A 14,488-nucleotide genomic window follows, 5' to 3' on the forward strand; every position below is an offset into this window, starting at 1 on the left:
CTTGGTCTCCAGGTACTCTGCCAGAGCCTTCTCACACACTGACAGCCTGGCAGGACACACAGAGTCCATAGAAGAAGAAGAAGGTTTTATTTGCCATGAAATCAACTTGTCAGTCAATTGTTGGAATTTTTTTTTTCTTTTGCTCTAGGCACAGGGTCAGCCATAGTCGGCGCCTCTGGAGCAATTGAGTGCCTTGCTCAAAGGCACGTGCAAAGCTCCCTCCTGAGGCAGGGATCGATCCAGCAACCTTCCGATTGCCAGCCGGCCTCTCTAACCTCTATGGAGGATATGGACAATAGGGCGTTGAAGGTCATGAGTTCAAATCCCACCTGGCAACACCACCACTAGTGTGCCCTTGAGTAAGGTTACTTCAGTTACTCCAGGGAGACTGTCCCTGTAATCTCTAATTGTAAAGCGCTTTGGATAAAAGCGTCTGCTAAATGGTTAAAATCTCAAATGTCATACTTACACACACAAACACACATACGTACATACTGATGCTAACACACTCAGAAGGTACAGTACTCTTCATGAAGAAGTCACCTTTGCTGAAGAGCCTCTAGTTTCTCCAGGAAGCCGGGCTGGTTGGTGACCTCCACCACGTTGCTGGTCTGCACCACCTCCGTCATCATGTTCTGAGTGTCCAGACGGAGAGAGGTGGAGAAGGAGATACCAGGAGAGACACACATGGAGATTAGGAATAGAAGTAGAAATGTAGATTCAAGATTAACCAAAGGGTTAAACAGAGAAAGAGAGAGAGAGAGACATTTAGAGACAGACAGAAGAAGAACAATGAACTTCAAAGACATCACTGTCGATACGTGTATACGTGTATCCTCAAACAAACAAAACAAGTTGTATATCCAGTCCAGGTAGAATTGCAACACAAACATGGATGTATTCTCCTTTAAATATAAACATACAATTCACAGTTCCAATTGCATCTTTAGAAAACAGAAAATAACAAAATATCATTGTAATACTGCCTCATTCTATAGTGTCTTTCTTTGAGTTGTTTCCTTGAGTTGAGTTCTCCTTGAGGTCAAAAAACTGTACCCCTACTCAGGCCTGCCAGGACTCCTCCCTGCTAGCCTCACTTCCTGCTATTTAAACAATTTCCCTGACACAGTTCAGAGCAATGGGCACCAGGGGGGAGCCATCATAGGTGGTCTAGTCTAGTGGATAGTGAGTTGGACTTGTGATCGGAAGGTTGTGAGTTCAAATCCCGCCTGAAGCCACACCACTACTAGTGTGCCCTTGGGTAAGGCACTTAGCCCTCAGTTACTCCAGGGGGAATGTCCCTGTAATTCGTAATTGTAAGTCGCTTTGGATAAAGGCGTCTGCTAAATGGCAAAATTATTATTATTATTAATTATTAATTATTATCATACCACATCATATTCTAATAGTTCATGCAATCATTCATATTTCATTCAACCATCATGATCATTACTCAATAGCATAATTAATCATATTCATTTGGCTCCTGTTGTAGTTTTATATCATTTTATACTGAGTAATTGAAGTCTCTCTACAGTTTGGCGAATCTAGCACTCAAGGAAGGCCCGTTTCCTTCCTGTAAGGGATGGGCCCAGAACTGTGGCGCAGTGAACAATTCTGACTATGGACAGGGCCCATAACTTGTGCAATCACAGATTTGTATAATATGATTGGTTCCCAAGAACAGTGACCTCATGACCAAGGACAGTTCTATAAATATGAGTCCCGCCCTTTTTTGCTTTTTGTCTGCTATTTTCTCTCTGCGCTCATGTGACTTTGCTTCATAAAAGGTCCTCTTTGGAGACAATTGATTCAAGCTCTTTGTGCTTTATAGGGTTTACTCAATCTATTAAGAATCAATGAAATCCACGACACTCCGACAGGGAGTCTCTTGTCTTGTGTGTGTTTACCTGGAAGTCGGTGTGGATGCCTTGGAAGCGCTGTGCGTCGTGGGCCAGCTGGGAGCGGATGTCGTGGCTGTTGGTGAAGATGCTGTTGAGGTGGGCCCAGGTCCTCTGGACCGACATCCAGGAGGAGATCACTAGGTCAGCCACCATCAACCTCTTCTGCCAGCCACTCACCTCCGCCTGGAAGTACTCCACGTACTTACTCATCAGGATGTTCTGGAGCTGGACCTGGACACACACACGCACGCACGCACGCACGCACACAGACACACAACATAGAGGTAGAATGATTAGAATGGTCATAATCGTTCAATGTTCCATGGAGGTTTGATGTTACAACCACATCATGTGCCAGTTCTACCATTGGCGGCAATTCTCAAGATGCGCAAATGACCAAACCCCCCCCCCCCAAAAAAAAAATATGTTTTTCGTATTTTTTTCATATTACGAAAGTAAGTCAAAGTAAGTCAAAGTGAGTTAGTAATTTGTGAATGTATTATATCTTCTTCAACTTGTATGACACATCATTTGAAAACGTGCAGTCTGCACTTTCATAATCTGTAAAAATACTGACAAAAGATCTTGCCCTACTTGGGGACCTTTCCACCAGACCCTGTCACATATTTCAAACCTTATGTGGGTTTTAGGACCATGTCTGATCTATACTTCAAAACCCAGCTGAGACGATGGTTGGAGCAAAACCAAACCTGCACACATCTCTAACCCTGCTAGACTAGGGATCAGTTAGATTAGGCTGAATCAGGTTAGGGCTTGTTGTGTAGTCATATGACCTACTGTGATGCATGTTAGGCTAGATGCCTTAGGTTCGATGCCATCTGATTTTATTTTAGCTACTGTATTTTGGTGTTTATTTTAATCATGACTGTATCTATATGATGTGTTTATTTTACCCCATAACCTGATTTTTTTCCATTAGGAAATGTAGCCCTGTTACTTCTGGCAGGGGGACAACCAACGGAAATTAGCCTATGGCTATAATTGGGTACATTTACACTGATGATATGTGCGCATTCCATTTAAGTGTTCATTAATGTACTGTGTCCCCCAGGGGCGGACTGGGCTCAAAAAATAGCCCTGGCATTTGCGACACAAAAGCCCTATTTCCAAACGCAACATCAACACGGATTGTTAACATAAAAAGCTTGAGATAACCAGACTGACTAGAATCGAATGTAGACATTTGGAACACAAATGTAACACACACACGCACACGCAACTGACACACTACAATCGCTGATGAATTCAGAGTGCCGACAACAATCCACACAACGTTATTGAGAGCATAGTATAACCAGTAGTATGCTATAAGGCACATTCAGGACAAATAGGCCAGACCAAAACATGAGAAACAAATGCCAACTGCTAAATTCTGAAATCAAACTCACAACAAGTAGGCTAATTCTTTAGATCTTATATTGAACTCCATTTCCCAAGCATAGCCCCTACCTAGTGGGGGCCCCTGGGCTTGAGTCATTGTTCGGGCTCCTACCTACACCAAGAAAGGTTAGAAGTCATAAGGAAACATGTTTATTGACTGGGCAACACAGTGTAAATACAGTACTAGCCTGACCTTGGTCATGTGAACCAGCTTCATAAAATAAACCAGAAACACTCATTCTGCAGTCCACAAACCATATTACTGTGTTGACGCAACTTCAGGGGAGTGTGTTCATTTTCTGCTGTGCACCGCTCCCCTCTTTCACTTTCCCATAGTCATGCTCCCTCCGGACTCTTCAGAAGCAACACTGAGTCATCTAATAAAGTAACACTATTTAGGAGCAGTAACTAGTCTGCAGACTTCAACCATACTCAACTATCATCACTTCTATTCAACACATGGACAACGCATTATTGGATAACGTTTACGTTAGCCCAATATTGCTAGCTTATAGCAAGGAGTCTGGCTAATTAGATGGTAGACTCGCCAGCCAATGAGGGGGCTCTTCACGAGTGCTTCGCCAACCAATCAGGTAGCGGTATTGCTCTACCATCCCCTACCATCCTAGGTTCCGCAAATCCGCGGCCCGGGCCAATATAATATGTTTTGGGCCGCGGTCTGCTGAAATAAGTACATTTTCAATGAAAATCACCAGAGACAAAATTACAAATAATATATATATATACAGTATATAAAAAAAAAAGATAATACATTCTGAGCGGCCCAGAGTCTCGCGGCCCTCCTGGCATTTGCCAGGCATGCCCGGTGGCCAGTCCGCCACTGGTGTCCCCCTTGAACAAATAAATAACAATCTAATCAAATCAAATCAAATATATTGGATGTCTAACTGGGTTGTCCAGATGGCTGATCACCTGGTTGTCCTCCAGTGTCTCTATAAGGTTCTCATCCGACTTGAGGAGTGGGATTCCTGTACTGGGATGGCTCTCATAGGACAGCACCATCACACTCCAGGTCTGGGTGATCTCTGCCAACACCTAGAGAGAGAGGAGGGGGGGGAGAGAAGAGGGTAGAAGGAGAAAAAGGGTGGTTGATGAGGGTGAGGGAGAAAGAGAGAGAGAGGGGGAGGGTGGGGAGGGAGGGGGAAGAGGGCAGTTGGTGAGGGTGAGGGAGAAAGAGAGAGAGGGTGTGGGAGGGAGAGGTAGAAGGAGAAAGAGGGTGGTTGGTGAGGGTGAGGGAGAAAGCGGGAGAGAGAAAGAAGAGAGAGAGAAAGAGAGAGAAAGAGAGAGAGGGAGGGTAGAAGGAGAAAGAGGGCAGTTGGTGAGTTGGAGGGAGAAGGAGCGAGAGAGGGAGGGCGGGAGAAAGAAAGAAAGGATAAGCTGACATCATGACACAAGTCAAAGGACAGTTAAACCTCACCACACAGACCAGAGACACACACACACCTTCTCTATGGCCATCTCCTTGACCGCCTTATCCACGATGTTCTTGACCTCGTCCTCCACGCGGTGCAGCTGGAGCTCCAACAGGTCCCCCAGGGTGGTCCCCACCCCCATCACGAACCTCACCTGGGGGGGGGTCAGAGTTCAGAGGTTAGCGGTGAGCCGGGAAGTAGAAAGCCATGTCAGATTTCGAAGAACACATTTGTCTGTTTGAAGTCTACTGACAAGGTGCTGCTAGACCACACTATTAAAGACACTATGTCACATCTGACAGAGAGAGGGAGAGAGGCGGGGGGGGGGGGGGGGGGGGAGAGGGAGGGAGAGAGAGGGAGAGAGGGGGGGGTGGAGAGGGGGAGAGAGAGAGAGAGGCGGGGAGAGAGAGAGAGAGAGAGAGGGGGGGAGAGAGAGAGAGACAGAGAGAGAGAGAGAGAGAGAGAGAGGGAGAGAGAGAGAGACAGAGAGAGGGAGAGAGACAGAGAGAGACAGAGAGAGAGGGAGAGAGAGGGATAGCGAGAGACAGAGAGAGAGAGAGAGAGAGAGCGGGAGGGCGAGAGAGAGACATAGAGAGACAGAGAGAGAGAGAGAGAGAGAAGGAGAGAGGGAGAGAGTGAGAGAGTGTGTCGTACCCCTGTGGTGGTCATGAGCTGTTGCCAGTGTCTCTCTCTGATGGCGGTGTTCTGGAGCTCGTTGACGGCCCTCAGAGAGGTCAGCAGGTTCTTCACTGTGGCCTCCAGGCCGGTGTACACGTCCCACACCCGCACCTCCTTGTCCAGCGTCTTCATCTCCTACAGGACCACATTTGGGGAGGTGTTTGAAACGCATGAAAGGTCACCTCAAAGTATTTTTTTCCAGATTTCGAACCCATGCCAACATGGGCATAATGTGTGCACTCTAGACCGCGGTGCTAGACTACTGGACCACCCAGCCAGGACACACCTCAAAGTGACTTTGAACTAAGGTTTGTGTGTGTGTGTGTGTGTGTGTATGCGTGTGTGTGTGTGTATGCATGTGTGCGTGCGTGTGTGTGTGTGTGTAGACGTGTGTGTGTGTGCGTGTGTGTGTGTGTGTGTGTGTAGATGTGTGTGTGTGTGTGTGTGTAGACGTGTGTGTGTGTGTGTGTGTGTGTGTGTAGGCGTGTGTGTGTGTGTGTGTGTGTGTGCGTGCGTGTGCTTGTGTAGACGTGTGTGTTTGTGTGTGTGTGTGTGTGTGTGTGTGTGTAGGCGTGTGTGTGTGTGTGTGTGTGTGTGTGTGTGTGTGTGTAGGTGTGTGTGTGTGTGTGTGTGTGTAGGCGTGTGTGTGTGTGTGTGTGTAGGCATGTGTGTGTGTGTGTGTGTAGGTGTGTGTGTGTGTGTGTGAGTAGGCGTGTGTGTGTGTGTGTGTGTGTGTGTGTGGTAACCTTGGCGAATCTCCTCAGTTCCATGTCCATCTGCTCAACGTTGATTTCCTTCCAAGGCGTCTTGGTCCAGTCCTCTATACTGGTCTGAGAGGGACAGAGATAGGCTAGTACAGTATGGGTCACAGTGTGTGTGTGCACGTGTGTGTGTGCGGGAACGTGTATGGTACTGGCAGAGCACCAGAATATCTGAAAGACCTTCTGCTAGCATATCAGCCCAATAGAGCTCTCAGGTCTTCTGATGCTGGTTTTCTCTGTGTACCACATGTACAATAGAAGAGATTTGGTGAGGCTGCATTCTCATTTTATGCACCCGAATTGTGGAATGCACTGCCAGTTTACATTAGGGATGCAACCTCAGCAAATATGTTCAAGTCAAGACTAAAAACCCATCTTTTTAATATTGCCTTTAAATGACTAAATAATTACATTATTTTAGGACTGGAGCACTTTGAGCTGCAACGTTTGTAGGAAAAGCGCATTACAAATAAAAAGTTATTATTATGATTATTATTAGACGTGTGTGTTTGTTTACCTTGACGAAGATGACCATGTCCCAGACCGCTTTGACCAGGATGATGTCGGAGCGACACTGCCGGAGCTGCTTGTAGTCAGGGAAACTGACCTCAAACAGATCTGCTGTGTCCTGCAACTTCTGCATCTCTGCTTCTAACACCGCCACCACACGGTTAGACTAGAGAGAGAGGGGGGGGGGGAGGGAGGGAGAGAGAGAGAGGGAGGGAGAGAGGGAGAGAGAGGGAGAGAGAGACAGAGAGAGAGAGAGGGAGAGACAGAGAGAGAGAAAGAGAGAGAGATAGAGAGGGAGGGAGGGAGAGGAAGAGAGAGAGGGGGGGAGAGAGGGAGAGAGAGGTAGAGAGAGACAGAGAGAGAGAGAGAGGGAGAGAGAGAGAGAGAAAGAGAGAGAGAGAGTGAGAGAGAGATAGAGATAGAGATAGAGAGAGAGACAGAGAGAGAGAGAGAGGAAGAGAGAGTGAGAGACAGAGAGAGAGAGAGAGGAAGAGAGAAGAGAGACAGAGAGAGAAAGAGAGAGAGAGATGTTCCGTTTTAGACTGTGTCAAAGGGTTATTCATGTGTTATAAACCTTACACTACATGAAAACATTTGGGCATTTAGTAGACGCCTTTCTCCAAAGCGACTTGCGACAAACACAGTTGTCCAAGTCAGTGAATTATCTATCCGTCAGTCATCGTAAGAAAAGGTGCTCTATGCTCGGACCAGGGGCCATGGGCAGTTAGAATGAGAGCAGAAGCATCTTTCTTCACCTTGTCCATCAGTTTGTAAGGCTCCTTCACGTCCATTCTGAAGATGACCTCGGTCCGAAACTGCTCCCTGAACTCATCCTGCTTGACCTGGAGGGGGAGGGGGAGGGGGGGGGGGGAGAGAGCAAGAGAAAGAGAGAGAGAGAGAGAGAGAGAGAAAGAGAGAGAGAAAGAGAGTGGGAGGAAAAGAGAGCAAGAGAGAGAGAGGAAGAGAGAGAGAGATAGAGAGGGGAATAGAGAGAGGGAGAGAGAGAGAAGGAGAGACGGGGAGAGAGAGAGAGAGAGCGCAAAACAGAAAACGAGGGGAGGGAAAGAAAGTGACACATTTTGGATACGTCGATGTAGGAAAACAAGCAAAGACAACACTCCAACTGTCCCGTTTTCAAAAGACACTGCTGGGTCGTCCTTTCCCTGTTACAAGACTGAATGGTACAGTCCAAACTTCCACATCATCGCTCACTCTGACAAAGGCATAAAGGTGTAGTCAGGACCCACAGTATATCACAGTAGAACACGTTTCTACAGCTCATTATACTTGCACAGTTCACAGCGTACATTTACGGGGCAGGCAGGTCAGGCTGTGTCTGGTGACTTCAACATGAATAATGCAGGAGGGAGAGGGGGGGGGGGGAGGGGGAGGGGGGAGAATAATGCAGGAGGACAGATCAGAGAGGGTCGGCAGAGACACAGACACCTCTGTGGGGGTCCTGATAGATGTAATACACCCCTCACACACAACCTCACCTCAATGCACACACACGCGAGAGTTTACACACACACACACACACACACACACAAGCGCGGACATGCATACACACACATACACGCACGCTCACATGCACGCACACATGCACAAACTCACACACACACACACACACACACACACACACACACACACACACACTGAGTCTCACCTCGAAGCGGACGCATTTCCTGCGTATGACGGAGACCTCGTTGGACTGCAGCGGGGCCACCTCGTGCTTGACGGTGAAGGCCACCTTCCTCAGGCTCTTCCACTTCTCAGGCAGCTCCTGTGACGCACACACACACACACACACACACATTATATATATATATATACTGTGTCTGTTTGGAGTCTACTGCCAGGTGCTACTGGACCACACTATTAAAGACCCCGGGGGGCGGGAGAGAGGGAGGGAGAGAGAGAGAGAGGGGGGGAGAGAGAGGGAGAGAGGCGGGGGGGGGGGGTGAGAGAGGGAGGGAGAGAGAGGGAGAGAGAGAGAGGGAGAGAGAGAGAGGGAGAGACAGAGAGAGAGGGAGAGAGTGAGAGAGAGAGGGGAAAGGAGAGAGAGAGAGAGAGAGGGAGAGAGGCGGGGAGGGGGTGAGAGAGGGAAGGAGAGAGAGGGAGGGAGAGAGAGGGAGAGAGAGAGAGGGAGAGACAGAGAGAGAGGGAGAGAGTGAGAGAGAGAGGGGAAAGGAGAGAGAGACAGAGAGAGAGAGAGTGAGAGAGAGGGAGAGACAGAGAGAGAGGGAGAGAGTGAGAGAGAGAGAGAGAGAGAGGGGAAAGGAGAGAGAGACAGAGAGAGGGAGAGAGAGAGAGAGAGTGAGAGAGAGAGAGAGACAGAGAGAGGGAGAGAGAGAGAGATGGCGGTGGTCTGGAGCTCGTTGTCGTTAACATGTGTGACAAGTTCTAGTGTTTTGGTCCACATGTCGGTAACCAATCAAAATGTTCCGACTTTTCAGACGTTTCAACGTTGTTGAGAATCACAACACAAACTCACTAGTCAAGCCAGAATACTGCAATGCAATGGATCCAGTGAGTAATCCCCACTACTACCTAGTTAACTAGAACACTACTTTACATTGTTAGCAGGCTCACAAAACAAGCTGTGTTAGTTGACTAGCGATGTGTAAAATGTATTCACAAAGTCTGAACATTCAATCGGATGCCGACATGCGGACCAAAACACTAGAACGTGTCACATCATATATAGTGTTTTGGTGTTGTGATATAACCTGTCATTACCTATTGCAGCTATTCTCAAATAATGGTACTGATAACTGTGAATTGATTATGACGGTGCATGCCTGTGTGTGTGTGTGTGTGTGTGTGTGTGTGTGTGTGTGTGTGTGTGTATGGGTCTGTGTGTGTCTGTGTCTGTGTGTGTGTGTGTGTGTGTGTGTGTGCGTCTGTGTGTGTGTGTACCTCTAGCTGTGTGTGTGTGTGTGTGTGTGTGTGTGCCTGTCTGTATGTTTGTGTGTTTGTGTGTGTATGTGTGTACCTCCAGCTGTATGTGTGTGTGCGTCTGAGTGTGTGTGTACCTCTAGCTGTGTGTGTGTGTGTGTGTGTGTGCGTCTGAGTGTGTGTGTATCTCTAGTTGTGTGTGTGTGCGTCTGTCTGTATGTTTGTGTGTTTGAGTGTGTGTGTGTACCTCTAGCTGTGTGTCTGTGTGTGTGTGTGTGTGTGTGTGTGTGTGTGTGTGTCTGAGTGTGTGTGTACCTCTAGCTGTGTGTCTGTGTGTGCGTCTGTCTGTATGTTAGTGTGTGTGTGTGTGTGTGTGTACCTCCAGCTGTGTGTGTGTGTGTGTGTGTGTGTACCTCCAGCTGTATGTGTGTGTGTGTGTACCTCCAGCTGTGTGTAGACACTCTCAGGCAGCTGCTGGCCGTAGGTCTTCAGCAGCTCTGCGGTGGACTTGAGGGGTCTGAAGTGCTGCTCGCTGCTGACCTGCCGGTCCCGGATGGCCATCAGGTGACCCATGATGTCCACCAGCCCAGCGTAGTCGCCGTCTGACACCTTGGAGGACAGGCCGCGGGCCCGGTCCTGGACGAACGACGCCAGGTCCCTCACACTGGGGGGGGGGGGGGGGAGGGAGGGGGAGGGGGAGGAGGGAGAGAGAGAGAGAGCGAGAGAGAGAGAAAAAGAGAGAGAGAGAGAGTGGGAGGAAAAGAGAGCAAAAGAGAGAGAGGAAGAGAGAGAGAGAGAGAGAGAGAGAGAGAGAGAGAGAGAGAGAGAGAGAGAGAGAGAGAGAAGAAGGAGACGGGGAGAGAGAGAGAGCAAAAGAGAGGGAGAGAGAGAGAAGGAGAGACGGAGAGAGAGAGAGCAAAAGAGAGGGAGAGAGAGAGGAGGGACGGGGAGAGAGAGAGAGCAAAAGAGAGGGAGAGAGAGAGAAGGAGAGAGAGAGAGAGGGAGAGAGAGAGAAGGAGAGACGGGGAGAGAGAGCAAAACAGAAAACGAGGGGAGGGAAAGAAAGTGACACATTGTGGATACGTCGATGTGGGAAAACAAGCAAAGACAACACTCCAACTGTCCCGTTTTCCAAAGACACTGGTGGGTCGTCCTTTCCCTATTACAAGACTGAATGGTACAGTCCAAACTTCCACATCATCGCTCACTCTGACAAAGGCATAAAGGTGTAGTCAGGACCCACAGTATATCACACATCTCTAGGGTCCACCCAAGATGGCCGCCACCCCCGCCCCCCCCCCTCACCTCTGGTTGACGTGGTTGAGGAGATGCTCCTTGAACATCCAGCTCCACCTCTTGATCACGTTCATGAGGGCCAGCTTGAACGGCCGGATGTCCAGCTGCAGCCAGCCGCAGAACACCCTCCTGTCCTCCATCTTACTGACCCGCTCGTACAGAGACTCAAACAGAGAGATCTAGAACACAGAACCAACACGTACAGAGACTCAAACAGAGAGATCTAGAACACAGAACCAACACGTACAGAGACTCAAACAGAGAGATCTAGAACACAGAACCAACACGTACAGAGACTCAAACAGAGAGATCTAGAACACAGAACCAACACGTACAGAGACTCAAACAGAGAGATCTAGAACACAGAACCAACACGTACAGAGACTCAAACAGAGAGATCTAGACTCAAACAGAGAGATCTAGACTCAAACAGAGAGATCTAGACTCAAACAGAGAGATCTAGAACACAGAACATAGAACCAACACATACAGAGACTCAAACAGAGAGATCTAGAACATAGAACCAACACGTACAGAGACTCAAACAGAGAGATCTAGACTCAAACAGAGAGATCTAGACTCAAACAGAGAGATCTAGACTCAAACAGTGAGATCTAGAACTCAGAACCAACATGTCTTGGTCTATATCCAACAGTACCAACAGGTGTGTGTGTGTGTGTGTGTGTGTGTGTGTGTGTGTGTATGGGGGGGGCGGGGGGCGTTCCATGAGGAAGGTCACTAACACACCTGTTCTTTGAAGTTGTCCAGTGTGGGGGGCTTCTTGGCCAGCTCATAGTCTGCATACAGCTCTGCCTCCTCCGTGCTCAGGACATGACCATACAGCAGGAACTGCCTCATGAACTCTGACCTACACACACACACATACACACACACACACGCACACGCACGCACGCAAGCATGCACGCACGCACACACGCACACGTGCGCACACACACACACACACACACGCACGCACACACACACACACACACACGCGCACACACACACACACGCACGCACGCACACACGCACACAGACACACACACGCACGCACACACACACACACACACACACACGCACGCACACACACACACGCACGCACGCACGCACACACGCAAGCATGCACGCACACACGCACACGTGCGCACACACACACACACACACACAGATGATTATTCATTCAATTGGTTCTCTATGTACACACACATGCAGAAAACACACACACACACACACACACACACACACACAGACCTGTCGTCAGTCCAGAGGTACCGGTAGCTGGAGAACGACCCTTGATACTCCCTGACCTGAAAAATCACAATCAAATTAACTTTATTGACATTCAACAATATGGACACACCAGTTAGTGTTGGTTAATGAAAGCAAAGCCCACCTTAGAGATGGCTGAGCGGGCCCGTCCCCGCACCACCTGACACAGCTCTGACAACTCTGCCATCCCATCTATGTCAGACTGGAGAGAGGGGAGAGGAGGGTTAGTGTGTGTGTGTGTGTGTGTGTGTGTGTGTGTGTGTGTGTGTGTGTGTGTGTGTGTGTGTGTGTGTGCGCGTGTGTGTGTGTGTGTGTGCGTGTGTGTGTGTGTGCGTGTGTGTGTGTGTGTGTGTCCATACCAGTCAAATGTTTGGACACACATTGACACACGTTGTGTCTTTGTTTGTGTGTGTTTACACATGTGTGTGTGTGTGTGTGTGTACATGTGTAGTCACATCTTTGTTTGTGTGTGTTTATACCAATGTGTGTGTGTGTGTGTGTGTGTGTGTGTGTGTGTGTGCGCGTGTGTGTGTGTGTGTGTCCATACCAGTCAAATGTTTGGACACACATTGACACACGTTGTGTCTTTGTTTGTGTGTGTTTACACATGTGTGTGTGTGTGTGTGTACACGTGTAGTCACATCTTTGTTTGTGTGTGTTTATACCAATGTGTGTGTGTGTGTGTGTGTGTATGTGTGTGTGTGTGTACATGTGTAGTCACATCCTTGTTTGTGTGTGTTTATACCAATGTGTGTGTGTGTGTGTGTGTGTGTGTATGTGTGTGTGTGTGTGTGTATGTGTGTGTGTGTGTGTGTGTGTAGTCACATCTTTGTTTGTGTGTGTTTACACATGTATGTGTGTGTGTGTGTGTGTACGTGTGTGTGTGTGCGTGTGTGTGTGTGTGTGTACAGTACCAGTCAAACGTTTTGGACGCACATTGACACACGTTGTGTCTTTGTTTGTGTGTGTTTACACATGTGTGTGTGTGTGTGTGTCCTCTACCTGGTAGTGGTCCAGCTGTTTGTGCTTGGCCACCCTGGGGATGTAGGAGGCCACCCTGGTGATGTCCTCCACCATCTTGTCCACCATGTCGTAGAAGTTACCACGGCGACAGAGGTCCAGTGAGGGTTCGAAGGTCATCTCGTTGGCGCTGAGGACCAGCTGCACCTCGAACAGCGGCGCGATGCACAGGGCCGGGTCCGTGTTCTCGATCAGGTACTGGAGGGAGCAGCGCACGGCGCTGGAGAACCCGGACAGAACCATGCGGTCCACGTAGTCCGTGTAGGACCGCCACTCTGCGCTGTCCGGATCCGACACGCCCCCCAACAAGGACTGGTTCTGGAGAGAGGGAGGGGGGGGGGGGGAGAGAGAGAGGGGGGGGGGAGAGAGAGAGGGGGGGGGTGGGAGAGAGAGGGAGGGGAGAGAGAGAGAGGGGGGGGGGGAGAGGGGGGGGGGAGAGAGAGGGAGGGAGAGAGAGAGGGAGAGAGAGAGGGGGGGGGGGGGGGGGGGGAGAGTGTCACGGCTAAGCTTCCTGGCTCTAGCCGTGTCTTTTAGAACACAGGGGTAGGCTCAAACGCACGCCCTTTATTGATAGCACTCCACACGATTTACTTTGTAGCTTAGAATTTTATTTCATTTTCTCTGTTCCTCCAATACAAAGCGTCTTCTGTAAAGCACAATGCTATCAAACTTTCATACAGTGTGTGTGGTTAAAAACCATACGGCTACCCTGTGCCTAACATTTCCTTGCCTGGCTCACTGCCCACTCTTTTAACCAGACAGACACCAGTTCCAATCAGCTGGCTAGAGAATGGGCGTGGCAACCAAAACAGGGCACCCCCACAATGCAGATCAAACCACCCCATGAACCACGCCTGTCACAAAATAACTATACACAAACAAAACAGAAAGACAAAACCCAGGCCAAACTTCTAAATTCAAAAAACAAGGAAAATGGCTCCAACAGAGAGAGAGAGGGGGGGAGAGAGAGAGAGAGAGAGAGAGAGAGAGAGAGAGAGAGAGAGAGAGAGAGAGAGAGAAAGACCAAGGTAATCAGGGATTACAGCCGTAAAACAGAGGCAGGTGTGTGTGTGTGCGTGTGTGTGTGTGTGTGTGTGTGTGTGTGTGTGTGTGTGTACCTGTAGCAGTGTGTGTATCTGCTCTCCTGTGTTGGTGATGAGTGTGTACTGCTACTGCACGCTCTCCTCCATGTCGGTGAGGATGAGGAGGGTGGAGCCTCGGGTCTTCCTGGTGATGAAGGCCTGGTGGCAGAACCTTCCCATCAGCCCCTGGATGGCCTCCACGTTAGCCTTGCTGCTCTGGACCCGACTGGACACAC

At 49.1% G+C, this 14,488-nt stretch overlaps 1 protein-coding gene across 1 annotated transcript in view; it reads right to left on the reverse strand.

Moving 5' to 3' along the window:
- The window catches only part of LOC308171709 (dynein axonemal heavy chain 11-like), a gene marked incomplete at both ends in the record, with an annotated part of 81,304 nt that overhangs the window by 55,346 nt on the left and 11,470 nt on the right, over positions 1 to 14,488 (reverse strand). The window contains 17 exon segments of the mRNA XM_080546581.1: positions 1 to 46; positions 544 to 635; positions 1,911 to 2,135; positions 4,239 to 4,361; positions 4,770 to 4,892; positions 5,393 to 5,551; positions 6,163 to 6,246; positions 6,695 to 6,853; positions 7,443 to 7,529; positions 8,354 to 8,470; positions 10,027 to 10,249; positions 10,891 to 11,060; positions 11,629 to 11,749; positions 12,133 to 12,188; positions 13,153 to 13,488; positions 14,289 to 14,339; positions 14,343 to 14,488. The exon segment at positions 1 to 46 is cut by the window's left edge and continues 81 nt beyond it; the exon segment at positions 14,343 to 14,488 is cut by the window's right edge and continues 1 nt beyond it. Of these exon segments, the coding sequence (XP_080402707.1) occupies positions 1 to 46; positions 544 to 635; positions 1,911 to 2,135; positions 4,239 to 4,361; positions 4,770 to 4,892; positions 5,393 to 5,551; positions 6,163 to 6,246; positions 6,695 to 6,853; positions 7,443 to 7,529; positions 8,354 to 8,470; positions 10,027 to 10,249; positions 10,891 to 11,060; positions 11,629 to 11,749; positions 12,133 to 12,188; positions 13,153 to 13,488; positions 14,289 to 14,339; positions 14,343 to 14,488 (2,318 nt within the window).

This window comes from Nansenia antarctica (assembly GCF_963989245.1).
Source record: "Nansenia antarctica genome assembly, chromosome: 16".
Lineage (NCBI taxonomy): Eukaryota > Metazoa > Chordata > Actinopteri > Argentiniformes > Microstomatidae > Nansenia > Nansenia antarctica.